General features: G+C 40.1%; 1 protein-coding gene across 4 annotated transcripts in view; it reads left to right on the top strand.

The window, feature by feature from the left end:
- Positions 1 to 26,802, top strand: part of LOC135250984 (neuronal membrane glycoprotein M6-b-like) — a 49,647-nt gene that overhangs the window by 17,543 nt on the left and 5,302 nt on the right. The window contains exons 1-6 of one of the 4 annotated variants that reach the window (XM_064327887.1): positions 12,835 to 12,992; positions 23,098 to 23,284; positions 24,525 to 24,681; positions 25,033 to 25,201; positions 26,129 to 26,202; positions 26,491 to 26,556. In XM_064327887.1, the coding sequence (XP_064183957.1) occupies positions 12,944 to 12,992; positions 23,098 to 23,284; positions 24,525 to 24,681; positions 25,033 to 25,201; positions 26,129 to 26,202; positions 26,491 to 26,556 (702 nt within the window). In that variant the 5' untranslated portion in view covers positions 12,835 to 12,943. Of the gene's footprint in view, positions 1 to 12,834; positions 12,999 to 23,097; positions 23,285 to 24,524; positions 24,682 to 25,032; positions 25,202 to 26,128; positions 26,203 to 26,490; positions 26,557 to 26,802 lie in introns of those variants that run through there. The other 3 variants (XM_064327886.1, XM_064327889.1, XM_064327888.1) reach the window with 3 other exon arrangements.

Raw genomic sequence — 26,802 nt, forward strand, 5'->3', positions numbered from 1 at the left:
TATATATTCAGCTGCACAAATGTTTGCATCCTCTCGAGAGCACACTAGAGATATCATTAGGAAATGATGGGCCCTGATGAAAGCAGCATTGTTGGCGAGATAGAGGAGAAATCTGCACATTATTCCGGGGCCTAGCAGGCTGCAGGATGCTAATGCTCTGTTTGGGGATTTGGCAGGGCCATATTTCATTCAGAGGAAACAGTATGGCTTTATCTACTGAGGCGGCCGCACACGGTCCAAACTTTCATTAATATAAAGTGAGGCAGCCTCTGAATTGTTTATACTGAGGGTAGTGTGGAGTATAGCTGCTTCACAGCACACTCATAAATTTTAACAGCCCTATTAGTCGTATCTTGAGAACAGGATTTGTTCATGCATTAGAGCCATATCAAAGCCAATTGGTCTCAAGTGCATCTTTAACGGGGGCAATACACAAGCGGAGGTCTATATCCTCAAACTGATTTATGTACTTGCCAGTGGCACTAATTGTTCCTTTTGCTTTAAGTGTGCCCACTTTTCCCCTACACTGTGTCTTGCAATATTACTGTAATGATGATAATGGTTTTTCAGTTATTGCCTAAATTAATAATATTACAGAAGAAATGGCATTGAACGAACGCATAATTACATGAATAATATTGTATTCATGTTTAATGGATTGCCTTAATGTAGCTCTTTTCATCTTGTGATCTCAAAGTGCTACACAGTGAAGGGGGAAAACTCACCTCAACCACTACCATTGTGTAGCACCCTCTGGGGTGATGCATGGCAGCCATTTTGTTTCACAACATCAGCAGAGGTTGGTTGGGAGGAAATTATTGAGCTAGTTTAACTAGGGGACCTCATTTCATCTAAAAGGCAGCATCTCTTACAGCACAATTGCCAAATCACAGCACTGGAACGTGGCATATTTGGATTGCGGGGAAGGCTACTGGCCCATCCGCACTGCTTCTTGCAGAAATTTAATTTTTATCAGAGGCCTCCTATCCATTTATTTACCAATCCAACTCCTGCTTAGCTTCAGCCATAGGGGGAGGATATATGATGGTATGCCTGCTGGAAAATTTTTTGATGTAACTGTCTAGGTAGAGGACCCTTAAATTTGATGAGGTTGACCGATGTTTATACAAAGTAGAAAGGGAGCTGTGTCATGTGATGGTCAGGGTAGTGCCCATATAAGAAAAGAAAAAAAAATCTGACAGTAAGATAGTTTACTTTGGAGCAAAACATACTGTAACTTCATAAATAGAAGTATCCAATGTTAATATGTTTAGTATGATTGTGCAGCAGACACTGTCCAAATGCATGCTTTGGAGGCAATTAACTGAGCACAAATATTTTAATAATTTGAACAATGATAATCATTTTTTTACATATGTTTTTTTTTCACTTTGGAAGAATGGTTGAACATAATTCACAAATGAGTCATGGGATATAACCCTAGTGTTTGTTTTTGCACTACAAAATTAATTTTGTTCTCAAAAGCAAATGCCTTTGTGAACCACTTTCACATGATGGATTCTCGTGTATAAACTCAGTGCAGGTTTCCAGTTCATTTAGTTGAGCAAGCATTGTTATTTTCCACATTTTGTGATCACACGATAAACATATTTAAATGAAGTCTATTAAGAAGGTTGTGAAAATGAACTGCCATATTTCTTTTTTTTTTTTCGATGCAAATTGCACATCTTCATTAATTTTTAGTTCCTAGGCAAGTCTGCTTACCTTAAAAAAGGGTTAAGGTTATCTTAGAAAATAACTTATTCCTGGCCAAAGACTAAGCATAATTAGACAATTAACAAATATTTAAATGACTTATTCTTATAGAGAGTTGAAAAAAGATCTCAGTGTGAATTTGCTGTGAAGAATTCCAAGCCTCCCATGAATTTGGGAGAGGAGCCATGAACTGGAAACAACTTCTTGCCTACTGGATGAACATATTGGGCCTCATTCACGAAAAGTCAGATTTTATCGTAAACTGCGTGTAAGAACGTTTCCAAGAACATTTGAGCATTTATCGTTTTTTTCTTATCTTCATGGCTGTTTCCTTATACAAATCACATGAACAGGATTGTGCATAAAATTTACAAAGCGCCAGCATTCATCATCTCATACACCTGGGATATGCACAAAAACAAAGGTCTGCACATGTGTCATGAATCTCATTTTGCTTTTTGTAGGAACATTTTTAAGAGTAAAAGTAAGAATTTTTTTTTAAGAAAAGCTTTGTGAATGAGGCCCATTGTGTCTCAACATGTTTCTAGTCTCTTGGTGTATTTTCAGCCTGGTCTGGAACTCCTAATGTTAGTATTGAAGTTGCAATACATCAAAGGAAAAATTGAACCATAAACATAAAAAATACAATTTATCTTCAGATAATAATGCAAACATCCAGAGCATGATGCATGTCATACCCTGCTTGATATGAAAGCATTCTTATGATTTTGATAAATCATATATGACAATGTAGGTGAGAAGAATTTGTGCTCATTTGTCATTATCTTTTTGACTAAAAATCAACTGTGTATACATGTGCAAGTACTTGGCTTCTGTCAATCCAGCAATGTCAGTTGGTCCCATGGAAAGGAAGGTTTAGCCATGATGTTAAGCGATGCAAACACTGAATCCTGGCCGCTCTGTGACAGAGAGCATCTGGGCCAAAACAAGATCAGCATAAACATGCAATTACCACTTTGCTGATTCAGAGGTTCTGAGGCATAAATGGTTTCAAACACTAGCAATTACTCCCTGTGACTATCCTTAAAGAGGCCCTAGGAAAAGTTTAGCCTTGTGAGCTATGGCTATTTGGCTAGGATATAACATTTACATATTTAATTCTGAATACAACATGCATTTACCACATGAAAACAAGGCATTCACTTGATATGTTACACATAACTATAAGCAGGACTAGTCATCAGTCATTTGTATTGCTGTACAAATGTAGAAACCCTGAGGTGATAGTGCACCTGGGTTAGTTTAATTATAAGGACCACAGAATTTTGTTATGATCACCATTACTGTCAGGGTACTTCTGGATATTACTACTAATAATGTATTATAATAGCACTAGTGTACATAGACACCATTTGGGCTTGTTAACCCCCTAGTTCCTTTGTATCCCAGGACACTACAAATCTAAAATCAGCTTTATTGTGCATGCTATCATGATTGAAAAGATTGGATGTTCATTGTTTAAGATGCAGGCTCCAGAAATGGAAGGATTTGTGAAGCTTCGCAGTATCCCTCTGAAAAATGAAATGTTTTATGTTTCTTTGCTATAGCAATCGTGTGTGCGTGCATGTTTGTGTGTATGTGTGTGTGTGCATGCATGTGCATTTTTATTTGTCTATCTTGCACTGATTTGTCACAAAATGCATTCAAACGTATTTTACTGCGCACAATAATAACTTTCTGTTAAATGCTCATTTTTGCTGCTATTCATTTGGTTTTTTTGAATGGCCATTTTTGCTGCTAATCTCATTTTCCAAATATCTTCCTAATGTCACTTGTAAGCTTCTTGAAGGAACAATATATGCATACAATGCATTATGTTTGCACAATTGTGCAACACATCATTTTATTTTGCATTATCTGTGCACACCATACAGGGGTAATCTTATTCTCAGAACTGACAAACACCCAAGTGGGATCAAAATGCAATTACAATTGTTGGGGAACATTCCTGGCATGGGAGCATTTCAGTTTTCTCTTTTTAAATTTCATATTCTTCAGCTATTTTGGAAAACAATGCATTGGCTTATTAATAATAGTCAAATAGTGAAAGATTGGCAGAGGGTTGCATTATCCTGCTGTAAACACACTCTGGTCATAATTGTTTTTGGCCGCAAAGTGAAAAAAACACTTTTAGACTCTGTGATATTGCCCAGTCTAGTCTATTGGATCAGTGAATGGAAATTATGACTAACCACATGGAACCAGCCATTAGAGGAGAAAGACATTCCACTTCAAAATGAATAATACAAGTTTATTTATCAGCTTTGACCTTGGTTAACAATCACTTGAGCATTTGTAGAAAATCTATCAGGTAACATAACACTGCATGGGAGCAATATGGGCGACATAACTCAGGAGTAAGACCGATTGTCTGGCAGTGGAGGTTGCGGTTCAAACCCCGCCCTGGGCGTGTCGAAGTGTCCTTGAGCAAGACACCTAACCCCTAATCCCTAACTGCTCTGGCGAATGAGAGGCATCAATTGTAAAGCGCTTTGGATAAAAGCGCTATATAAATGCAGTCCATTTACCATTTACAATATAGATAAGAATGTCAAACTGTTGCGATTTATCTAGGTTCTGCCAATTAACCAATTACCAGAGTGCCAAAATAACTCTTCTAGGGGAACAATAAAGGCTTTCTTCTAAACATTTCTCGGAAATATTGTTTGCTGGTATAATTCCAGCAGCTGAACTGCAAAAAGAGTCAATGAGCCATGGCCACATGCTGTTTAGTCCACACAAATTTAATTTATGTGACTTGCTGTCCCTCTGAGATGCTAACATGAGGAAGATGTTTGGGGAACTAATAGTTAGCTTTCACTATGCATTTAATCACAGTTGACATTGTCATGTTAATTGGTGTGCAGAACATCAATTATTGCTGACAGGTTTGTTATTGTGATTCAAAAAGTCTTTAACACCGGTTATGTCCTTCAGTTCACTTTAATGTAGGGGTTTTGCAACACTGGTGCTGGAGATCCACGGGATCTGGTAGTTTTGTTGTTATTCAGCACTTAAGTTCAGTTGAAGCAGTTAAATTCACAGGAAGGTCCACTCACCTGGTTCTTTGGTTTGAACAGTACTAGTTAGCACTTTGCAAATTGGGAATGTGTTTACTGTTAGTAGTACTGGTTAACACTTAATGAAGTAAGAATGTGCTGTTAACAGTGCTAGTTAACACTTTGTGACGTGGGAATGTATTTGCTGTTAACAGGACTGGTTCACACTTTATTAAGTGGTGTTGTATTTTCTGCTAATAGTACAAGTTAACACTTAATGATGGGGGAATGTATAAATGTTTAACAGTACTGGTTAATACTTTGTGAAGTGGGGATGTGTTATCCTGTTCATTTGATAAATGCTGAACTTTTTGAAGTGAAAGGAAAGGGAAGCTGTTTTATGAAATAATTTAGTGTGTTTTTGTTTTTTGTTTCAAAACTTTATGTTTTCATTTGTGCTTTTCCCATTGCCGACAGCTCTGAATGTGTAAAAGAGCAGTAATGGTCCCATTATCCTGACTCAATGTTACCGTGAGCTCCCGTTCTCCTTGTTTGAAAGTAATGAATGGGGACAGCTGTTCTGGTTCAGTTGTTTAATGAATGTTTTCAGTAGCTTCGCAGTAATAAAAAAACAGGAATTTCCTATAGGGAGAAAACAGATCTGAGCATCACAGAATGTGGAACATTACTTTTAATGAAAAAAAGATGTCAGAAGCCGGTAATTGGCACGTTGTAAGGCAAATTATGACTGGCGACCATTAAAAACTAACAGAAGCCGACTTTCCAATGTCACCTTAATGTGACATCGCATTTGTTGTGCATTTGTTATTTTGATGAAAGATTATTCAACAGACCTCAAGGCTCGTGTATCAGGCATGAAACTCGCAAATAGAAAACTAATCTCACACTCACACGCCCAGCTCTGAGATTCTCTCCAGTTTCACTGAGAGCAACTGTGCTGGCTGTGCAGCAACTTAGATGGCAAAATTGATACATTTTAAAACTGAAAGCATATTTTAAATGAACTGTTGTGCAGCACCCCCTCTTCTCTGCCCCGCAGCAATTTGTTGCCACCCCAAAGCTCATAAACAATTTCTCAACCATCCCAGGCATTTCGATTTTGGAAATTTGAGATTTACAGTTTTGCCTGAGAGTTGGTGTGGGTCTGTTGGTAAAAAGGCTTCCAGACAGACATTGACATTCACTTCGTAAAGTCTGTCCCTGTCTATCTATCAGATCTCGCCAGGTCTGGCCTTAGGAAGTAATCTGCTGCATCTCTGTGAGGATAAGAAGGCTCATTGTATTGAAGGCAGCTGTCTATGTGCTTAAAGCCTACACAAGACAATCTTTTTTCATGCTGTACTGTATTTGCAGTTCCATGCTCAATAAATATGCCTTATTACTGCTGCATGCTTATGGCGTGCTTACATTCCTCCATTGAAATCTTTTTTGTTTCTCTGTGTGGCCCATAACCACTTAATTTCAGATTGCAAATGTCCATTAGGTTCATTCTTGGATATGGATTGCTATACAAAACGTGCACTCATTGATTATTTACAGTATTGTGTTTAATTCATGGTGGGCATATGGAGAGCTAATTAGTGGCATGAAGCTTTCCCTCAAATATTCTCAGCCATTTTCATGACACCAGTGTAATAATAAAATGTATATGTCTTATTTTAATATGTAATTTTCTTGAACTGTGGAAAGCATTTAACCACAAAAATGTTGGCCTTGTTTAAAGTGGTTTGATACTTTTATTATTGTTATACTTTAAATATTGGTATTATAGGAACAATAGAATACTGTGGTTTGCATTCTTTGTATTCACCAACCTGGGTTTCCACAATAGTAAGGGAAGGGATGTGTTTCATTTGAGAGAGACATTTTATTACCTGTGTTGGTAATTGTTGTGCCAAAAAGGTTTTGGGTCCTATTCAATGTAATCTGATCAGTCCTGGAAAACACATATGCAGGATAGCAGCATTAGCAACATTTTCATTTGCTATAGTCCCTATGCTGGAAAAGGGCTCTAACTTCCACTGGGAAACCTCAGTGAGTAAGAGAATTTGGCACGGTACACAGAAATACAATCCTCAGCAGAGCAGTCAGTAACATTGGGGTTATTGTATGTTGGAGCAAGTACAGTCCAGCTGCATCATTTTCTGATCTCCTTTATGATAGCATTCTTAAGAAATGGAAACTAAGTGTGAAGTACACAAGGTCAAAATGGATTGTTTGGCTGATCTGACAGTGGTGCGATCTTGTACACTGGATGGGGGCTGAGCTGAAAGCAGCGCTCTGTAGTGTCTTGTGACCAATGGTCAGTTTCAACTCCCCAGAGTATTTTTTTCACAATTCTGACTGGCAAACTAAACACTTTCTGATCCCCAGAAGCCATGTTGGATCTAATAGTGCTGAAGTGGGCATTTTCTGCCTGAACGGGATTTCCCAGGAAGTGCAGGGAGTCTGCCTTGCCCTTTCTCTTCCTGCAAGCCAACTGCTTTCTCCAGGAATCTGTAGTAACCTCCCATGTTCAGTTTACTGACACGGAACAGCAGGGTAAGGCATTAAGAGTCATTCAAGGTGAACAACAGTAATCATTTTTGTATTAAATTTGGCTCCAGTAATTAAGAATTTCTTAAATCTCCAATAACGTTTTTGTAGCATTTTCAATTGCATCTCATTGAACATTTTATTTCAATAGTCCTGGTTAGCAATGAAAGTGAATGAGGTTTCATTTAAAAAGGCAGAGCTATCATATGCTACCAGTGACCCCCTGATTTAAACAAACTATTGTGTTTTGCTGTGGAGAGAAAAAACAGTTGATTGGCTCAACCAAATAAAAATAATTTACAGGTCATTGCAGCCTCACCCATTTTGGGGTTCATGGAACCTCACTCTCCCATCACTTGCCCAAGTCATCTTTGGCAACAAATTCTTGGCCTGATTCTGAATAGTGTGAACCATGTAATTGGTCTTTTGTTGCGGATCTGGATCCGTATACAAGCCTCAGTTATCGTTCCAAAGGAGATTAGCTTCAGAATCCATGAAGCTAACCCCAAAACCAGTTCTTATTCCTGTGTGGATTTTCCAGCAATACATGAACAAATCTGCAACAGATGGCATCTCCACACATGTATGCTGAGAGGTTCAGAGGAGGAAGCTGTGTAGTGCCTCACATTTGGCCTTGGAAGATATACCTTATGGCAGTCGAGGGAAACTCTGCAGATTCAAGCAGGAGATCTGGCCCCAGTAGCTCTGGTCTGTGTGGAAGTGCCACAGTATGAACAAAACAGAGCTGGTGCAAGTGCTCCTCTGTGCATTAAACGTTTTATGTTTGCTAGTGGCAGCAATGTCTCCATGCTCTCATTCACCTCCTTCTCCATCCTCCACTTATAATGTATTTGTACTTTTATTTAGTCATTTACTGTAAAAACATATTTTCCTACCTCAGTCTTAGAGCAAGATAGCTAAGTGTGTGTTTAGCACTGTGCATTCTGGGCCCGCAAAGCATTGTGCTGTTGGAGTTGAAATGCCAGTGTGGTGTAGAGTAAGACTGAAGACCAATAATAATTGGACATGATACTGAGCCACTTTGCGCTCTGTGCAAAAATTTAGTCTACTCTGCTCCGCTCATGTGCTCTGGTCCGTCCTCTGAGCAAACAGCTGTTTATTTGACCGATCGGCCCTGGCCTCTATATTCCCTCTAGCTCCTGACTTTGTAGTCATTGGTTGATGCACTTCAGTACACATTCTAATGGGGCAATTTCTTGCCAACTGGCTGACTGCAGAATAATACAAAAAAAACTGTGTGACAACAAAAAAGGTTTCATTCTGTGACCCTGAACTTATGATTGCTTTTGTTTGTTGATGTGCAATACATTGGTTGCAAAGACAGCAGCAAAGCTGTCCAAGCCAGCATTACCTGCCCCGAACCTCAAGTGCTGGAGATGCTATACATATTTAAAGGGGTAAATGGAATAAATGGAGTAAAGGCAAGAGAATTCAGAGCTCAAAATACTACAGCAGGGATGTCAGACATTTAGATGATAAATTGTCACTGATTATCATTTTTCCATGGCCTAAATTGGCTGTAGATACTGCACCCAATGACTTAAGTTAAACATCTTACAGGAATGTGTAACTTCACAACCAGGTGTAGGTCCTGCTAACAGTGTTTCCTAAAAGGAGACAAGGCTCTCTCTCCCCCCTTTTTTTGGGAGGGGGGGGGGGCGTGCCTCATATGGTGATGAAGCCCTGAAGAACGCAGAGACCTGCATTGAGGGCTGGTCATTATGCCCTGAGAGTGGGTCCTGAATAGACCCCTTAGTGCTCGCTCACCCGTGAAGACCCACTCTCCTCTGTCCCCCCATACAAGAGGAGAAGTTCTCATGAACCCAACCCTGAGTCCCAGCACCTTGCATGTTAATAACAGGGCAAACAATACCCCCTTGGCCACGCCAGAAACTCTCTTCTTGGACTGCCAACTATTAACGAGTTGGACGAAGTTTAGTCTACTAGTCTACTGAGGTGAGAAATGCTGTATGGACAAGTTTTTTTTACTTTTTTAAAATTTTTTAAAGAAGCACTTTTTTTGGGGAAAAGTTTGTCTGTAATTTGTTGAAAAATATGTAATTCTAATTATGATTCAATAGAAACATTCAGAAGATGATATCCTGCACAAAGGACTCTACAGGCAGAACTTACAACTTTCACTTTGTGCCATTGGGGATGATTACTAGGTCAATCCTTATCATTTATGTTCTGTCAGCATTACTAAAAACTGCTCTTCTTCAGTCCTTTCACACCCAAGTAGAATGACTAAATAGTTTCCATTTGGCATGGTAACAGTGTCATAATGTTTTTGATCCAAGATCTGAGAAGATTATCCACAACAAATGCATTGTTTATGACTATATGAACAAGATGGAGACTTTAGGAAGATATGTATAATGCTGTACAAAGGGAAACATGCTTCATATGCTATTTTTCTATTCTTCAACAGAGAATGTAAGGCGATGCTGAATTGTTCTATTCAATTTTTAAAAAATACATTGAGAGGCAAAATGCATCATTCAAGCTAGTTTTACAGGACTCGAGATTATGCCTTATTTTCAATAGTTTTCACATGAAAAGGTACAGGGTGGTGTGGCTGAACCATATAACCTTTTAACAATGTAGACACATTTTACAGTTAAAAGAAGCAATGCGTACACCTTACTCAATGAGACAACTGCACTGAATCAAACTACTGCGCATAGCATGGGATCCCTTCACTGCCCCTGCTAGTTTACTACCTCAGAAACCTAATTTTGAATAGACCTTCTGTAAAGCATTAATAACAGTAAGGAAGTAGGCAAGGGGGCCAGATAAACTCACCCGTAGAGTTTTAAATGCCACTCCCTGAGGACTAGACCACTGGAAGGCTATTGTACAGCACTCAAAATTAAACTCTCCTCTGGCAGTCACCATATCTAGAGACAGAGAGTAGAAATGCAGCAGTTTATAAGCTACATCCTGTCGAGATCCCCCTTGTATATACTGTACGGGTCTCAATCCGATGGGAGAGACATGGTGGTATGCTGTGGGGAAACGCATGGAAATTAATGGGCAAAACATCACATACAGGATGTGCTCTTTCCATACATAAATATATACTATTGGCCCGTATAAGGATTACTGGTGTAATGGAAACTGCTGCAACTTCAGCATTGATGACCATCTCGTGTAAACAAGAGAAGATCCTAGTTTTGCCTCCTGTGTGGTGGGAACTCAGCCATTGGACATGTGTTTGCAATTGTTTGATCCTTTCATCTTCTAAAGAAGCCGCTTTATTGGACTGCTCAGTTTCCTGGTTTCTGGGGAGCCCAGCGTAATTAGGACATGGTTTTCATTTGTGCAACAACTTTGGTCTTTTTAATGACACTGGCAGCCATTAGTTTGAAGGAAGTTGGACGGAAAGACTCACTGGGAAACTTCCTTCATCCACTTACCACGTGGCTCACACCCACCCAGCGCAACACAGCAGCAATGCGACTGTGTGATGTAGTGTACTGTGCCATTGCAAAATCACAACTTTTTGGAATTTTTGTGTTGTGCAGTGTTGTGTAAAATTCACCATGTCTTTGCCATGCATTTCCATTCAAAATTCCACGTGGGTGCACCGTGGCTGGAATTTTGTAAGAGTATACTACCGTATAAACGCTTTATATCGCTGCACTCACATTTCACGGCATTAATTCTACCTCAAATGGCCCCAGTGCAATTTTAGCCTTCAGTTAGACTCCTTGTTTTCCAATGCATACTACTGCATAATAGCAGACCAGTGGACAAGTGTTTTTTCCCCATACGGCTCCATAATTTGGTTGAAATAACATTGTTTTAGTACCACCGGTTAGTATAGCACATGTATGGGTATGTATGCATTCAATGTTTTTACACTTTCGGTGTAAAAACAGTGTACAGGCATTGTAGCAACACCGTACCGGGATAGTAGGAGCAGGTTTTTTCACCAGTTTTTCCACAATTGCTTTGCATTGAAGCAATATCTTTGTAATGATGCCTAAAATGTATGCTTGATAAAACTGAAATATTTTATGATATAGGCATTCGGCTTGATTTTGACTGCTGCTGTTATTATTTTATATTCCTTTCACTCTCTGTACTGTGTGACATGTTCATACCTCTCACATTTGAGCTGAGAGTTTATTTAACTGAGAAAGATTTAGAGAATTACAAGTGAGAGATGTCTTTAGACATATATTAGATATCTGTGGCAGAGTACAACGGGGTTTGTTTATCTTAATGGTGTTCAAAGTGACATAATGTGAATCAGACTGATGGCTCTCTTTCTAAGGGGATTTCATACAGATGATGATTACTTTGTTTTGAATGAGTTGTTGACTATGGAAATTTGAGGTGGCCATGCTGGTTTTATTCCTCTTCACATTCTATCAGTACAAAATAGTACAAAATTAAACACATGTTTTTTCTTGCTGATTAGAAGGTTACTTTTGTGTATGTTGTCTATAGACCCTTTAGGACACCCCCCTCCTCTCTCTCTCTCTCTCACACACACACACACACAAAACATGCCCCCTTCATTTTCCTCCCTGCGGTTTTAGATCTCAAGCTTCCCCCACCTTTGTCATTAGCATGTTGCATGATGCCTGTGTTTTGATCCAGTCAAACAAGTAGACCTCAGATTTGTCTTTGTTTCTGTTTCTCTCTCTCTGTCCCTGTCACTCTGTCTCAGTCTCCCTCTGTCTCTCTCTATTTCTCTCTCTCTCTCACACACACACACACTCACTCGCTCTGTGATTCCTCTAAAGGGCAATTTCCCCCTTTCCTTTTTTTCTCTCTCTGAAGGGGGTCAGCAGATGGAGGAGGGGGGTTCGATCAGATGCTGTTAATGTATGCTGCAGGAGCAGGGGGCATATGGTGCGAATCAGACTGGGGAGCGTCCCCCCACCTCCCAGCCCCCCCTCCACTGTGGTCCGATGGGAAAGAGAGGGTGGGGATTGTGCGATGACATGCATTCTCCCTCTGAGCAGAGAGCAAACTGGGGCTTTTATCTGCACACTGCCCCAGTAAAGGGGGGAGGGGGGGGGGTATTTCTCCTCCATACATAGCTTCCCCCTCCCCCCTGTGATGTAATAACTCCATTCCAATGTGGCACCTCTTAATTGTTATTCATTTGGAGACTTCTCGCCAAAGAAGTCTTAGATGACAGGGAAGGGAGGGGGTAAAAGGGTGTGTAAGTATGCATGTTCATCTATGTGTGTGTGTGCTGTGGAGGGGAGAGGGGGGGAGTTCATTTTATTCCCACAATATCCTGTCTGACGCTACATAAAGAAAGTGGAGAACAAAAAAAAAATTCCCCCTAAAGTGAGATTAGGAGTGACGTATGGCCAGAGCGTTAGCTGGCAGAATTGTCTGTTGACCACTAAGCTGGGGAAAAGCCGATCGGACAAGACCTTTGCATCTTGGAAAGGGATTGCGATATTCCGAGGAGCGGCACGCCACTCAATCAGGGGGAGGGGGGGGGGGGGGGGGAGGGAGCAAGAGAGAAAGAGAGCATGTGAGTGAGTACGTGAGAGAGAGAGAGTTAGAGAGAGAGAGAGAGAGAGCGAGAGAGAATTAGAGCATAGAGTAAAAGTATCTGTAAAAAGGAAGCATTTTTGGTGGATTGGGTCAAGCCAGCCATGGAAACTACACCAGAAGAGAACCAAGACCAGAACCAAGACACAAAAGGTACCAGTAAGTCCGGACAAAGGGTCAGCTTAGGGTTTTCCATAGAGGTGTTTACAAAGAGGTTTAACCTACTTGCGACTGCTTTCGTTCATGCAATACAAAGCAGGGCAGCCTCATCCGTTCTGTATGGCGGAATTCATTCAAACAATCTCTGAAAGGATAACGCACAGAAAATTCATATGACGTTATTGTTTAATTTTCTGATGAGTAGAATCAGAGGGGGGCTTTGCTGTGTTTCATGGGGCATGATAAATGTCAATTTGTTCAGTCTTAAGGTACAGTGACTGTGATTAAAATCCTCATTGACGTGAAAAAAAAAAAGTATTTGCCTGAAAGGAAATAGCCTTTGCATCTGATGGAAATATTGCATTTAAAATGAGTGTACTTTTGCACCCCAAGTCATTGCATTCCGTTAATTCTCCGTGGTGACTGTTCATGACAGTGGCTGTACAGTGCGTCTCGATCTGTGCAGCTTATATGCGAGAAGATTAATGTTGCATTGTTACCATTGATGTCGGGGCTGTAATTGTGCAGGATATTTATGTGCCGTCATTAGCCGGAGTGTATTTATTTCTCCCGTGTGGGACATTCATAGACCCAGGTTGAAAGCCATGGCTGACCGGTCGGTTTGTTGTTACGATGCTCATAAAAAAGAGCCTCATTGGGGGGGAGGGAGAGGAGCTCAGCACAAAGACAAGCGCATCATCGTACAGATACACGGCAGCCGCGATTAATCACTCTGCCGTGACAGGGCTGTCATCCGATTGCAGCCTGACACACATTTTTACACACACACACACACACACACACATATGCACACAAATGTGTACAAAACACATGCAAGGTGCACACACACACACACACACACACACACGAGGAAACATGCATACACACACAAGCACAAAACATAAGCAAAGTGCACACACACACACACACACACACACACACACACTCACACACTCTCACACTGCTAGGTCCAAAAAATCATGGTGCCTTTTTCCAGACGTAAATTAATACAGTTCACATTTTTCTTGTTTTATGTACAGGTTTTTATTTTGATGTATGGAATACATGTTGCTGTTTTTAAGGAGTAAATAAATGAAGGGAAAGATAGTCAGGAAGTTGGTCCATGACTGAGTGCAGGACGAGTTGTGATTTTGTAGCTCGTCATGTTGCATTTAAAAAACAAGAAAGAGGAAGTATGGCCATATAGCTGTTTCAAAAGATGGAGCCAAGCTCTGGTAATGAATTTTCTCTCAGCATCATATATGATAGATAATCTGTTATCATGACTCATAATCATAATCCACCATGTGAACCATTCAATTTCTTCTTTATACAGCATTGAGTATCTACCTGGATTTTCAGGTGAACAGCTTTATACTATGGATGATTATTGGAAGCATGTGATTATTACATGGTGAAGAGTGGCGCTTGAGTGTACAGTATTTGGTGTTGAGGGAAACTCTGTTTCTTCTCCTTCACTCATGTCACCAAGATCATTAGTGCAACCCCCCCCCCCCAAGAGAGTCTATATCCCATCAGCCCCCACTTTGCACAGAATCCAACACGGAGCGAGCCATCCGTTTGACTCCCAAATATTAATCCTCCCCCCATGTAGAGAAGTCAGGAGGAGGGAAATGAGAAGGTCTTTGTCAAATAATGGTTCAGCTCTGTGCCCTAGCAGAATTGAAAAAACAACAGACAAACGGAAACCATCTCTTAATAAAGGCAGAACATTGGTTTCAGATTAATTGAGAGTGCTATTCTTAGATGTGAAACCATAGGAGGCTGCTTTCTTGGAGGTGTTTTGTGGGGTGTGATGGGGGAAGTGTTAAAGATCTTCATGGAGAGGATGAGTGGGAGTTTGTGGTCATGTGACCTCTTTGAAAAACCAGCAGGGTGTTTGGGGAGGGGGCAGAATGGATATGGCAGCATCCCAATGCATATTAACTGGGAAGATTATGTAAGAGGCAGACATTTTGTTGTCTTAGAGAGGAAATGCATATTTTACATTCATCTGCACTGCTACATAGTCTTTGCATCTCCGTTTTGGCTGACGCATTCTCTCACACCTGGTTCCACTACAGTTTCCCTGCAAGTCTGCTCCATTTGATATATTAACAGGGAATACTGATGTTGTCCATAAGATTATCACAAAGAAGAGGATATAGCTGATGATATTATTATTTTGATGACATTGTTATGCTGTGCTTATGGCTATGGGCTTCTTCCTCCTCTTCTTCTTCTTCTTCTTCTTCTTCTTCTTCTTCTTCATAATAATAATAATAATAATTATTATTATTATTATGATTATTAGTTTTTTTAGTAGTAGTCATTGTTATTCTTGCTGCTAACAGTACTAGCAGTGGCAGATAGTGTATTTGTAGCAGTGGCAGTTGTAGTACCACTGTGTTAGTAGTTGCAGTATACCAGTGGTAGTCATAATAGCAGTACTAGAATACAAATTAATTTTTTTCTGGAGCAATTCGGGTAAAGTACCCAAATCATCAGCCATGTCTCAACTGGTGCTTTCAAATGCAGTCCAGTGATCCACACTTCCAAATTAATTAAGATTTTTAAAAACCTACAACTGAAGTCTGAGTGGGAAATCTGTAACGGTGATAACAAATTCTCTGATAAAACACACAGAACTCAATTTTCACTTTTAATCCATCAGAGGGAGGATATTGCAAAGATGGAATTGGATTTTTGTCTCAGTAATTATACAAAAGCTTTCTGTCTACATGCGATTTACTCCTGAGGGATAATGGTGTGATACAGAAGTGAAATTAAACGTACATTATCGGTCCAAATAGCAGTGAACTCCGTGCCTCTGTCTTCATGGAAATGGATCACTAATATTGCAAAAAAAGATGAGTTGTTTCAACCTATTTTTCTATGTCAGTGTCATAAGTTTGGACCATAGTCGCCATTTTGTCTTCCATGTTGTGACTGTGTTTGTTGTTTTTGTTTGGCTGTGTACTTTGATCTTTAACCAAAAAATGTAATGCATGAGGTCCCTCTTTGAGCTGCTCTGTCACATGATTTCCTTTGTGAAATAACAAGCAAACCAGTAGCAAGTGAGCTTATGTAAGAGTGAAATGATCTGGGTAACCTTATTCTCAAGCCTTTCTTGCTAACATAGCTTCAAAGTCAGGGGCACAGAATTGGTGTATGGAATTATATAATTTGTGTATGGAATTATTTCATGAACAAAGAAAGGGACAAGAAGAAACATATATGTATGTATATATATATATATATATATATATATATATATATATATATATATTTACAAACACTGCCCTAAATCCATACATCCCACTCAGTGGAATGAAGAAAGGAAACTTGTAGCATAAGTGCCTGTTTATCGCTATCTTCTCTGCTGAGTAGCTCTTAAGGATTAGAACTCAGCGGCTCAGAAGCAGGCAGGCCTCACAATGCGAGGCTGTCGCGGGCTCTTATTGGCATTGATCCCTCATGAACGGGGCCTTACGAGCGAAGCGGGGGGTGGTACAGGTGACTGGCCGAGGGTGAGACAGCGCGACACGAGGCTTTAGTTCCGCACCGGTGGAAGCGCTGGCTGGGGGGGGTGAAGGGGGGGACGGGGAGGGTTTACGACCATCGCACCTGTCGGGTGCAGTTTGTCAGAGCCTTCACCTCTAGAGGAGTACAGAGCTCGTAACGCCGTGTGAAGCATGTGGAGCTGAAAGATAAGCTGGTAATTCCTTGACAAATGCAGCACAGTATTTTTCAGTTGTTGTAAATGTCAGTGTTAACAAATGTAGAATTGCTAACGTACTGTTGATCAACTGTGATGATCCTCCTTTGTATATGCAGTAGAATTTTTCAAATAGCAAGACAGTAAAATAAAAAATAAAAAACCCCTGGATTATTTTCATAATTTTCTCTGGTCATCGGCTTTAACAGTGTGGGGCGCAGGATGTTTATCGTAGACGACTGCTATTCCTTTGAGCCGTGCCATATCCCCTGTGCTGGGAAGGAAGACGTGATTAATAAATAAACCAGCAGCGCGCTCCCAAAGTGTGAAGGCTTCTGTCCATCTGCGCCGTGGCTCATTGTGATGGTGCAGTGCATGCTGGGAGACAGGATGGAGCTCTGCGGTCGGGCCGCCCTGTGGTCAGGCCCCCAGAACAAGGCGGCGGAAATGGCGGCCCTTGGCCCCGCGTTGCACTGAATGGCCCTCGCCATGGAGACCTCCAGCCTGATAAACAGGCTGAACACTGCTTCTTTGTGTGCGCTGTTGATGGAGCGCCATACTTTCTTTTTCTTATTTATGCGCTTCTGTACGTCCATATTTTCAGTTTTTATAACTGCTTTTTTTTATTGCTGAGGGAGTCTGGCTTTGGCAGCAAACTGTGAATCTGTTTCCCAGCATCTCTCTCTCTCTCTTGCTCTCTCTCCCTCTCTCTGCCTCTCTCTCTCTTGCTCTATCTCTCTCTCTCTCTCTCTCTCGCTCTCTACCTCTCTCTCTCTCTCTTTAGGAAAGCCTATCTTGTCAGTGTTTTTTCTGCCATGGATGGGAACATGTGAAAGTCATCAGACAAAGAGTGGCCAATGTGATTTTCATTTGGAGCAGTTTAGACACAAGGACCCCTACCTTTTTGTGTGTGTAAGAGATGTGTGTGTGTCTGTGCACGTGCGTGTGTGCGTGTGTGTATGTGTGTGAGAGAGAAAGAGAGAGAGAAATTGCATGTCTGTGTGCAGGTGCGTGAATGTGTGTGCATATGAAATGCAGTAAATTTGCAAGACTGCCCCTATAAATGATCATACCTAATAGATATATTCTTTTTAATACACATACAAAGGAAGCATGCTCATAGACAATAAATACAAGTAATAGCGAGTTAAATCTAAGAGCTGCCCCTTTCCTTCACTTCACAGTTAAATCCACTCACCGCATTATACCTACATTGTCAGTTGGAAATGATTTTGCCTGACAGCTTTACCGAGTGACAGGTTGGCACAGCGGGCCTTCCTTCCAGCTCATGCCCAGTCCTTGGATCTTATCCACTTCCCACTGACGCTCAATCTGTGCATTTTACTCCCCTGGTGTAGAGCCCTTCTTTCCCTGGCAGAGCCACTTTCCATTGCTCATTCCTCGTGATGGAATCTCAGAAGAATGTCTTCTGCTTTATTTTACTTCATTTACTTTTATTCTATCCAGTTCTCGCATTTTGCTTTGTTGCAGGGTGCCTCCGGAAAGATTATTGTATTTGGCAAAAGGTTGACTGATGCCTGCCCGGGAACAGAGTGTAGTTTGATACATTGGTGGCAATACCCTGCATATCTTCCATTTTCTCTGGAATGAGCCAAGAGGTTTCATGGGCAAACTGTGGCAGATATTTGATGTGTATACTGCTTAACATCAACCACGTTCACTGTGGCCCTGCTCTTATTAATTTATTGTTTTAAAAAACCTCATTTCTCAAGGTGATTTGAGTGAGTATTGTCTACATCCATTAGGGTTTGCTCTGGAATCTTTACCATGTGTTAGATAGACAGGACTGAAACAATTGCTGTCTGTCCTTAAAGAGTAATTGTCCTTCTTTCATATCCCCAAGTGTGATATCTGGAGGTCAATAGACAGATTGTTAAAACAAAAATTTTACCTGGGAGAGACAAGTCTAATGTCTGATCACTGAGATTATATTACAGGCACATACATATACACACACCCACGTCAATACTATGTGGAATCTGCTGAGTAGATGAATTCCAGCACAGTGGTAACAACTCATAGTAGTTGTATTAGAAGATATCAAAATCTTCTGTTACAGCATCAAGGTACCTGCTGGGTAGGTCCATCTGCTGCTTTACTGAGGATGAGTGTGGACAGCCGCTGGCTTAGCCCCTCGGCAGACAGAGTGCTGAAAGGATAAAGCACACGAGCGGGCTAGTCATAACACCAGAGGTCGGTGTTGTGGCGTTCGGTGGAATAGAGAAGCTTCCGACGCAGTGGCCCCAGTCAGGCCTCTCCAGCTGAGAAAACACGCGCCGTGCAGATTTATAGAGTTATTCCATCGAAGGCTTTACGTGAGGTGCAGTACAGTATTTGCAGTATTTGCTCTGGAAGCGGGTCTGGAGTGGAGCTGTTTAATATAGCACCGTCTGTGCAGCCCAACAGAGGTGTGACAACAACAAAATGCTGGGGAGGGAGGCGGGGTTCCAGATGCCTACAGAGCAGTGGAGTTTAACCCAGATTTAACAGGATGAATGGGCCAGTGATCAAAATGCGAAACCAGATAAAGGCAGGCCATTACTCTGCGGAGCAGATAATCAGTGGGCGGGAACATTGATCTGTGTGTGTGTGTGTGTGTGTGTGTGTGTGTGTGAGTGTGTATGTGGAGGAGCTTAAAAGCTGCTGTACAAATGGTTGTGTGAGCGTTCTTTCCTCATTGTCACATGACCCGGGCAGATGTTGACATTGCAGTTTAACCTTCATGCTGATCTGTCAGAAGTGGGACAGTCAGTCCGTGGCACATTTAATGAGCAGCCTGAAGGTGTCCTCAGAACCCCAGAGTGGCACACTGACCAGTTAACAAACCGGGTATGAACATGAAAGTAGCAATTGTGCTATTTCAAGCTTCTTATTAAACAATATACAATTTTCCTTGCTATTATTAGTGGTGCAAAGCGTGAGCATTAAATAGAAACAAATAGCACTTTCATCTATTAAAAAACTCCATACTTATCTTTCTCTATATCTCTGTGGGACCTTTTTAAAATCAACAAGTTGAGTGAAAGTTTAATTAGAAGCGACATAATGATGAGAAAAAGCCGCAATTTTTTCAAGAAGTATTTTAAGTTGAGCCGGGTAGTTAGAAGCCACCCACTCATCTACAGGCTGTTGCTCCCCTTTCAATGTCATCTCAATGGTGCTGTGTCTTGGTCAAGAGCTTTCAGTTTCTGTATTGACACACACAGACTACATCATTTTTATTTTTTATGTTTCATTTAACCTTTATTTAACTCGTTTAACTCGTTTATTTAACTTATTTAATCTCTTTCGCCAGGGGGACCTGACATAAAACACAATTTTATGCTTGACAGTAGACAAAGGAGTTACAGACATGAAAGGAGAATGGAGAATGGAGAAAATTAAAAATGATTCATAGTTACGAAATGAGAGCGTGATATTGTGAAATATTTGTCTAATTCTAGCGACCACAAAAACTTGTGTGAGTGAAACTTAAACTGCTGGAATTCATCACTAAGTGTAGAGTCACATTTTCACATGTGGAAATTGTAGTTCACATTTATAAAAATCTGTCACATTAAAATTGGAAGTTCACATGATTTCAAGTTACATGTTTTGTTTTCACATGAATAAAAAGCCTAAAATCACATATGAAAATGTCCAGTTCACATGTGATTTTTTTTTCACAAGACTAAGCACACTGCAATCACATTGACTGAAGCCTTATCCTTCAGTTTTTGTGCTTACACTTTTCCCTTATCAAATCATTTGCTTATCAAATGAAGTTTGAGATATGCTTGGATCTCTGTACTACACTGATATCATCAAGCACTGGGGGAGGACATTTTGAATCTTCACCATGACTGTGCTCCTGTCAAACTGCATTGCCCTCTTAGATGTGTGTGTGTGCGTGTGTGAAATGTGGGACGAGTAACACAGCCAGCCTCAGGCATACTTGCTCAGTTGTGGGTAATATGCTGCCATGGCAACTGCTGTTCACCAGCCTTGAGACAATTTCTGTTTGTTGTATACCCTCCATGTTTCAATAAGAAAATGGTTAAACTTTCTGAATATCGCAGAACTAGTGATATACTTGTGATTAAGTGTACCTAAACATTTGCATATTTACATATAAAGAATAGAATGATTAACCACTTGCATGGTTCATATGTGTGTGTGTGTGTGTGTGTGAGAGAGAGAGAGAGAGAGAGAGAGAGAGAGAGAGAGAGAGAGAGAGTTGCAAAGTTCTGCATTTAAACTGCTTCTGTGACAAAGCTCAAAATGGAGAGTGAGACTCTACACTGATGCCCTGGATCAGGCTCTATCTATGCTCCAATTCCCTCCTCACTCGTGAGCAGTGTGTGGTGAGGATCTGCAGTGTCTGGCAGGCTTCATTACATTTGTTGGAAAAACTTTTCAGTGGAAAGAATCACTGCTACTCAATTTTTGCACAAAGTCCCATCTGGAGAAATCTGAAACTGCCAGCCACAAAGTGGAGACTGAGACAGGAAGTCCTAACAAATGGTTCGAGATTCACGCTGCAGAACTCTTTACTTTGTCCCACTCCTGAAATAACATGTTGGGTAGCTTGTAAAATTGCTGCATTCAGCAATTGCAGTTATTATTTCTGAACGAGGCTCCTTTTACAAGGACTTAATGCAAAGCATAAGATGGCCTGTATTCATAAAAATGAGCCATTTAACTGCATTTGACAGTAGTGAAGATGAATTGGCCCCTGTGCATCATTTAATTCTGTCGCAATCAATTGGCATCGATTTCCTAAATTCCTTGGCAGTACCTCATTCAACACGTGTGCTTTTCATTAGTGCAGTTATATGCAGTTGATGACTTGCTAGCTAAGGGATGAGATTTTGCAGGCATTAACGTGGATACCTGAACAGGAGGAAGAGTGTGCTTGGGTCCTAGCAATGTTGACTGATTCACATAACTTCAGAAGAAGGTCACATAGATTTGGGAGCTGCTAATGCAGTGTGTGGACACAGATGCCTTTATTGTGAATGCTTTGGCAATGACAATGCTCCAATGACATATAATGACAAAGCAAAAATGATAATTAACCCATAACATCAGAAAAAAGGGTAATGTTCAAAACACTGCTCCTTCCCAAATGTTCATATTAACACGATCAGAATTCAGCTTTCTGAAATTATCTGAATGTCATCCTCTAGGGTTTGTATGCAAACAATAAAACATTACAATAAGCATTATGGTAAATATTATTATATTTTTTGTCTTCAAGGGGGGTTCACTCACTGTAATAATTTTCTCAGTTGTGTTTCAAGTGCAATTTGGAATTTATTTATTTATTTGAAGATTCTCCCATTTTCTATAAAACAGCTGTGATACTCCTTGAGCTCACTTTTGAGCAAAATTGCCCATTTCCATTTAAGAACCGACATGTGATTTCAGCGTATGAAATCTGCTGAATATATCACAGTGCGGTTTTGTGCAGTTAAAAAATACAAACTTAGTTGAGTACTTACCTACTTTAGCTGCGTGTTCATTCGAAACCCATGGCATTATGGATCTATTGGCACCAGCCACCCTTATGAAAATAGAATAAAAAACATATTCCTTATACTGTTATATATTAAAATGAAATATATTAATATATATTAAATATACACCTCACAATATATAAGTAATGCTGTAATGCATTTCTTTGGAAAATGCATTACTGTGAACCATATTTATTGTTATTAAAAAATATTCCCTACATATAATTGCAGTAACTTATGAAAAGCCTTTCGGGCCTGTGGGACTACAACATAAAATTTGAATGATGACACTTTGGACATTTTTGGAAGAATTACTCAGAAAAGCTTCTGTTCTGTATAAAACCCACTTAGTCTCCTAAGAGAAATATCACTTGAAAGCAATTATAAAGTGTGAGAAATGATTGGTGAGGGTTTCCATGGAAACTTTTACGTAAGGCAAGCAACACTGCCTGTTTTCCAAGATTTTTGTGGTCTCAGCATGCTGTTTATAAAAGAGCTTAATAAACAATTTGTCATCTGGTAAATATATATATGACCTTTAGTAAATTGATAAATTATGATCCTCATTTGAATCATTCTATTCAAATTAATGTACTGTTAAATCTGCATGCGTATGTGTTAATGTAAAAAAAAAAAAAACATTCCAAAGGGTTCAGTAGAGTAAAAGTTTGCTTGGGGAAGGAAGGACTAGCCCCAACTCTCTGGCCGCACCCCTTGTGCCATGAAGAGGATTGTGGTGTAATACTTCAGGCTAAGAAATCCATGGAATTGCAGTACAGACGGTCATCTGCTGCTTTTAAGAACAACTGTCTCGCCTCCCCTCCCTGCCCTGCCCCCACTCCCCTCCCTTCTGTTTGTGCAGGTTGCTTTGAATGCTGCATCAAGTGTTTGGGCGGGGTCCCCTATGCTTCGCTGGTGGCTACCATTCTCTGCTTCTCCGGTGTAGCCCTCTTCTGTGGGTGTGGTCATGTGGCACTGACCGGCACAGTCACCATCCTGGAAACCCACTTCTCCCAGACCGCCGCTGACCATGCTGTATTAACTGATGTGTAAGTCACTGGTTTCATGTGTGTCCATCCTAATTGGTCTTTATTTGAATAACATATCATCAAGCCTGTATGATGTTCTCATTAGCTTTTGTCATAACCAGTCATGGAAAGGTATTGCAGTTCATGACAAATGTCATTACACCCATCATTACATAATGCATGCTGGAAAACAAATTCAAAATAATTGATTCAAAATCATTTCCAGCAATCATGGGAATGTTGTTTGACATTGGTTTTAAGCTGTAATATTCTGTCATTTGCTTTATGGTATATAGTACAAGTAACTGTTCTATTTTCAATCCCTTTCCATATATTTCATATTCATTCAGTCTTTCTTTCACATCCAGGTCTCTGTAGAAATTAAATACAATGGACGGAACTATTTTACTTGGTAATTGGTATATATATGACATACTCTGAACTGTTGAGTTGCTGGTCAAGACTTGTTTCATTGATATACTGATGAAATAGGAATTAATGTGCCACTATTAATAATATTTCCAAGGTATCAGAAAATATGACTTTACATTAAGTCAGTACTTATGAAAAAATTCACATGTGAATTTATTTATTTTAGCATAGGTTATTGCGCTCATCTTATAGGTGGGATTCTTCACGTGTACTCATCGCATGTTGGATGTTCACATGTAGTTTGTGAACATGTGATTTTTTGCAAGGGAAGACATCTGTACCACCTTTGGCTTTGTCTGTCTGCAGCCCACACTCCATACAAATGTTAATGATAATCCTTTTATAAATACATTGCAAAGATACCTTGTAAGGCGAAATGTGATTGCTGGATTAAGATAAAATGAGAGAAACTCAAAATTACTGTACCATCAGATGTCTAGATGTAACCAATGACATTTTCATGAATATTTTTCTCATTTGTGATTCCATCCTCAGTTTTTTCACATCAGTCAGTTGATCCTGAATTTTGTATAGTGCCATTTACACCAATTTGTTCACAAATAGCCAGTTTGTAGGCCATGTTTGTGAGCAATGCAGTGCAAGTAGTGTATTTAATTAAGTTCTCTTAAAATAGGAGGGAAGGGGAATTCTTATGAATCATCAGTTGGCTCAAAGGCTCAAAAGGCTGAGCTGAGCAGATTTAAGCAGATGTTTGTCTTTATTACACACATTTATACAGAAATGAGTGGAACATGAGAAACAAACAAAAAAGAAAAGAATATGGCCTGATCTTGGCCTAAGAGTGTGTGTGTGCTTTGTCTTCGTGCAGAATACAGCTGATGCAGTACATTATCTACGGAATCGCCTCCTTCTTTTTCCTGTATGGCATTATCCTGCTGGCAGAAGGCTTCTACACCACCAGTGCAGTCAAGGAGCTTCACAGCGAGTTCAAGACCACCATCTGTGGGCGATGCATCAGTGGAATGGTACATTATACAGATACTCGCAGACACACAACTGCACACAGATGCACATGCACATGCAAACACATGGACACACACACACACACACACACACACACACACACACACACACACACTTCATACTTACTCATTTAAGTTGTAAGATCACAAATATGTGATTAGAATGTTCTTAACTAAACATTCTAATGCTGATGTAACAATCACTACTGGTAATAAAAAGAGTTCTAGAACACTGACTACGAATTTTGAAGAAAAAAAAACCTACTCCTCAAAGGGTTAATGTGAAAAGTTATGATGACGATCATCATCATCATCATCAGGCGGTTGTAATCATGATGAAATGTCTCTGTGCAGTTTGTGTTCCTGACCTACATTCTGGGCGTGGCCTGGCTGGGCGTGTTTGGCTTCTCCGCCGTGCCTGTCTTCCTGTTCTACAACATGTGGTCCACCTGCGCCGCCATGAGGTCACCAGTGGCCAACATGACCTCTGTGGACTCTATCTGTGTTGATGTCCGTCAGTACGGTGAGTGCATTGTACAATATCAGTATTCCAAACCTTTATGGGTTTCACCTACTGCTGCACACATACACAGAAAACGGTTTGGTGTAAACTCAACTCTGTACTTTCTCTATTGTACTTATATAAAATCTGTTAGAGTTTATTTAACACTGAGATATTTTCCGTATAAAGAATTATTTTCAATCTTGTAGAAGGAATTTCACCTGATATTGTAGGGGGTCATTGAGTTACAGTACAAAAGAACCTGTCTGTTAAGATAGGTTCAATCTACAAGTAACAGCAATGCACTTTTTGGAATGCATTAACATTTTACTTGTGTTGTTTCTTACACCTGACAGTGCTTTGGGCATTCACTGATTCACAAGGCAATGGGAAAGGGAAAGAAAAACAACACTTGTGAAAATGTGTTACTTAAAATAAAGCACAAAAAAAACACTCACTGTGAGTTTGAACTTCCGCCTATAACAGGCTGCAGCTCTATACATTATACCAACTAATCACGACAGTTTCTGGCTTGTTCGTCAGTCTTCCTCTTTATGTACAGTACAGTACAGTAGTGTACTCAAGTGGGCTAAGGATGGCCTTCCAATTTCACAACGTTCCCTTCCTCCCTCTCCATTGCATTCAGCAAATTTATTATTCCAATAATATATAATGACTTGGAGTATGCTGAGTGCTACACAAGCTTTTTATATAATTAAGTCCCTCATTATGACTTCCAAAGATAATTCTGGGGGGAGCAAGGGTCACCTTCCTAAGATCCACTTTGCGGTAGCTGACTTTTTTCACTGTCATTAAGGATGATTTATTTCTGTTATTTAAAGCTGAGCTATCTAAATTCCGGTAATGGCAGGGTTTAAGGACTACTGAAAGGACTCAATGTTTTCCATTTGAGGCCTAACCTTTAGGCATTTCTGACATATATTATAGGTATTATTCCTTGGAATGCCACACCAGGGAAGGCCTGTGGATCCACACTGGGTGATATCTGCAACACTAGTGAGGTAAGACAGCAGGTTGTCCCTTCCTCATATACTTATATACACCTGATAGATGCACAACATGCATTTGAAAGAATGAAACATACCCAAAAGAGTGCTATTTACATTGATAGAGTATCTCTTATCCAGTATGGACTGGATAGTTACCGTGGAAGATAATACTGTATGAGTCTGGTTAATTGCATCAACCTTATAATACCAGAAACCAAAAATAATGTGGTGTTACAATGCTAAGTAACACATATCAAATGTGTGTTATACTGACTAATTTGACGTTCATCTTTTTTGCAGTTCTACCTGTCGTACCACCTGTATATTGTAGCATGTGCTGGGGCAGGTGCCACAGTTATTGCACTGGTAAGTGTACAGTTCTTATCCACTGTAATCTGCTCTTTCGGTATGACCCATGTCATGGCATCTGCTGATGTAGAATACAGACAGGGATGGGCAAAATGTATCGTGTCACCAAATACAAAATGTCCCCCAAATAAATACATTTATAAACTACAGTGAAAATAATGGATGCATATGATGCATCGAGGCATAAATCATGGAAAACAAGGGGCAACCAACCCTGTTATAGATGTGAAATATATAAACACA

The sequence above is a fragment of the Anguilla rostrata genome, chromosome 3 (genome assembly GCF_018555375.3).
Source record: "Anguilla rostrata isolate EN2019 chromosome 3, ASM1855537v3, whole genome shotgun sequence".
Taxonomy (NCBI): domain Eukaryota; kingdom Metazoa; phylum Chordata; class Actinopteri; order Anguilliformes; family Anguillidae; genus Anguilla; species Anguilla rostrata.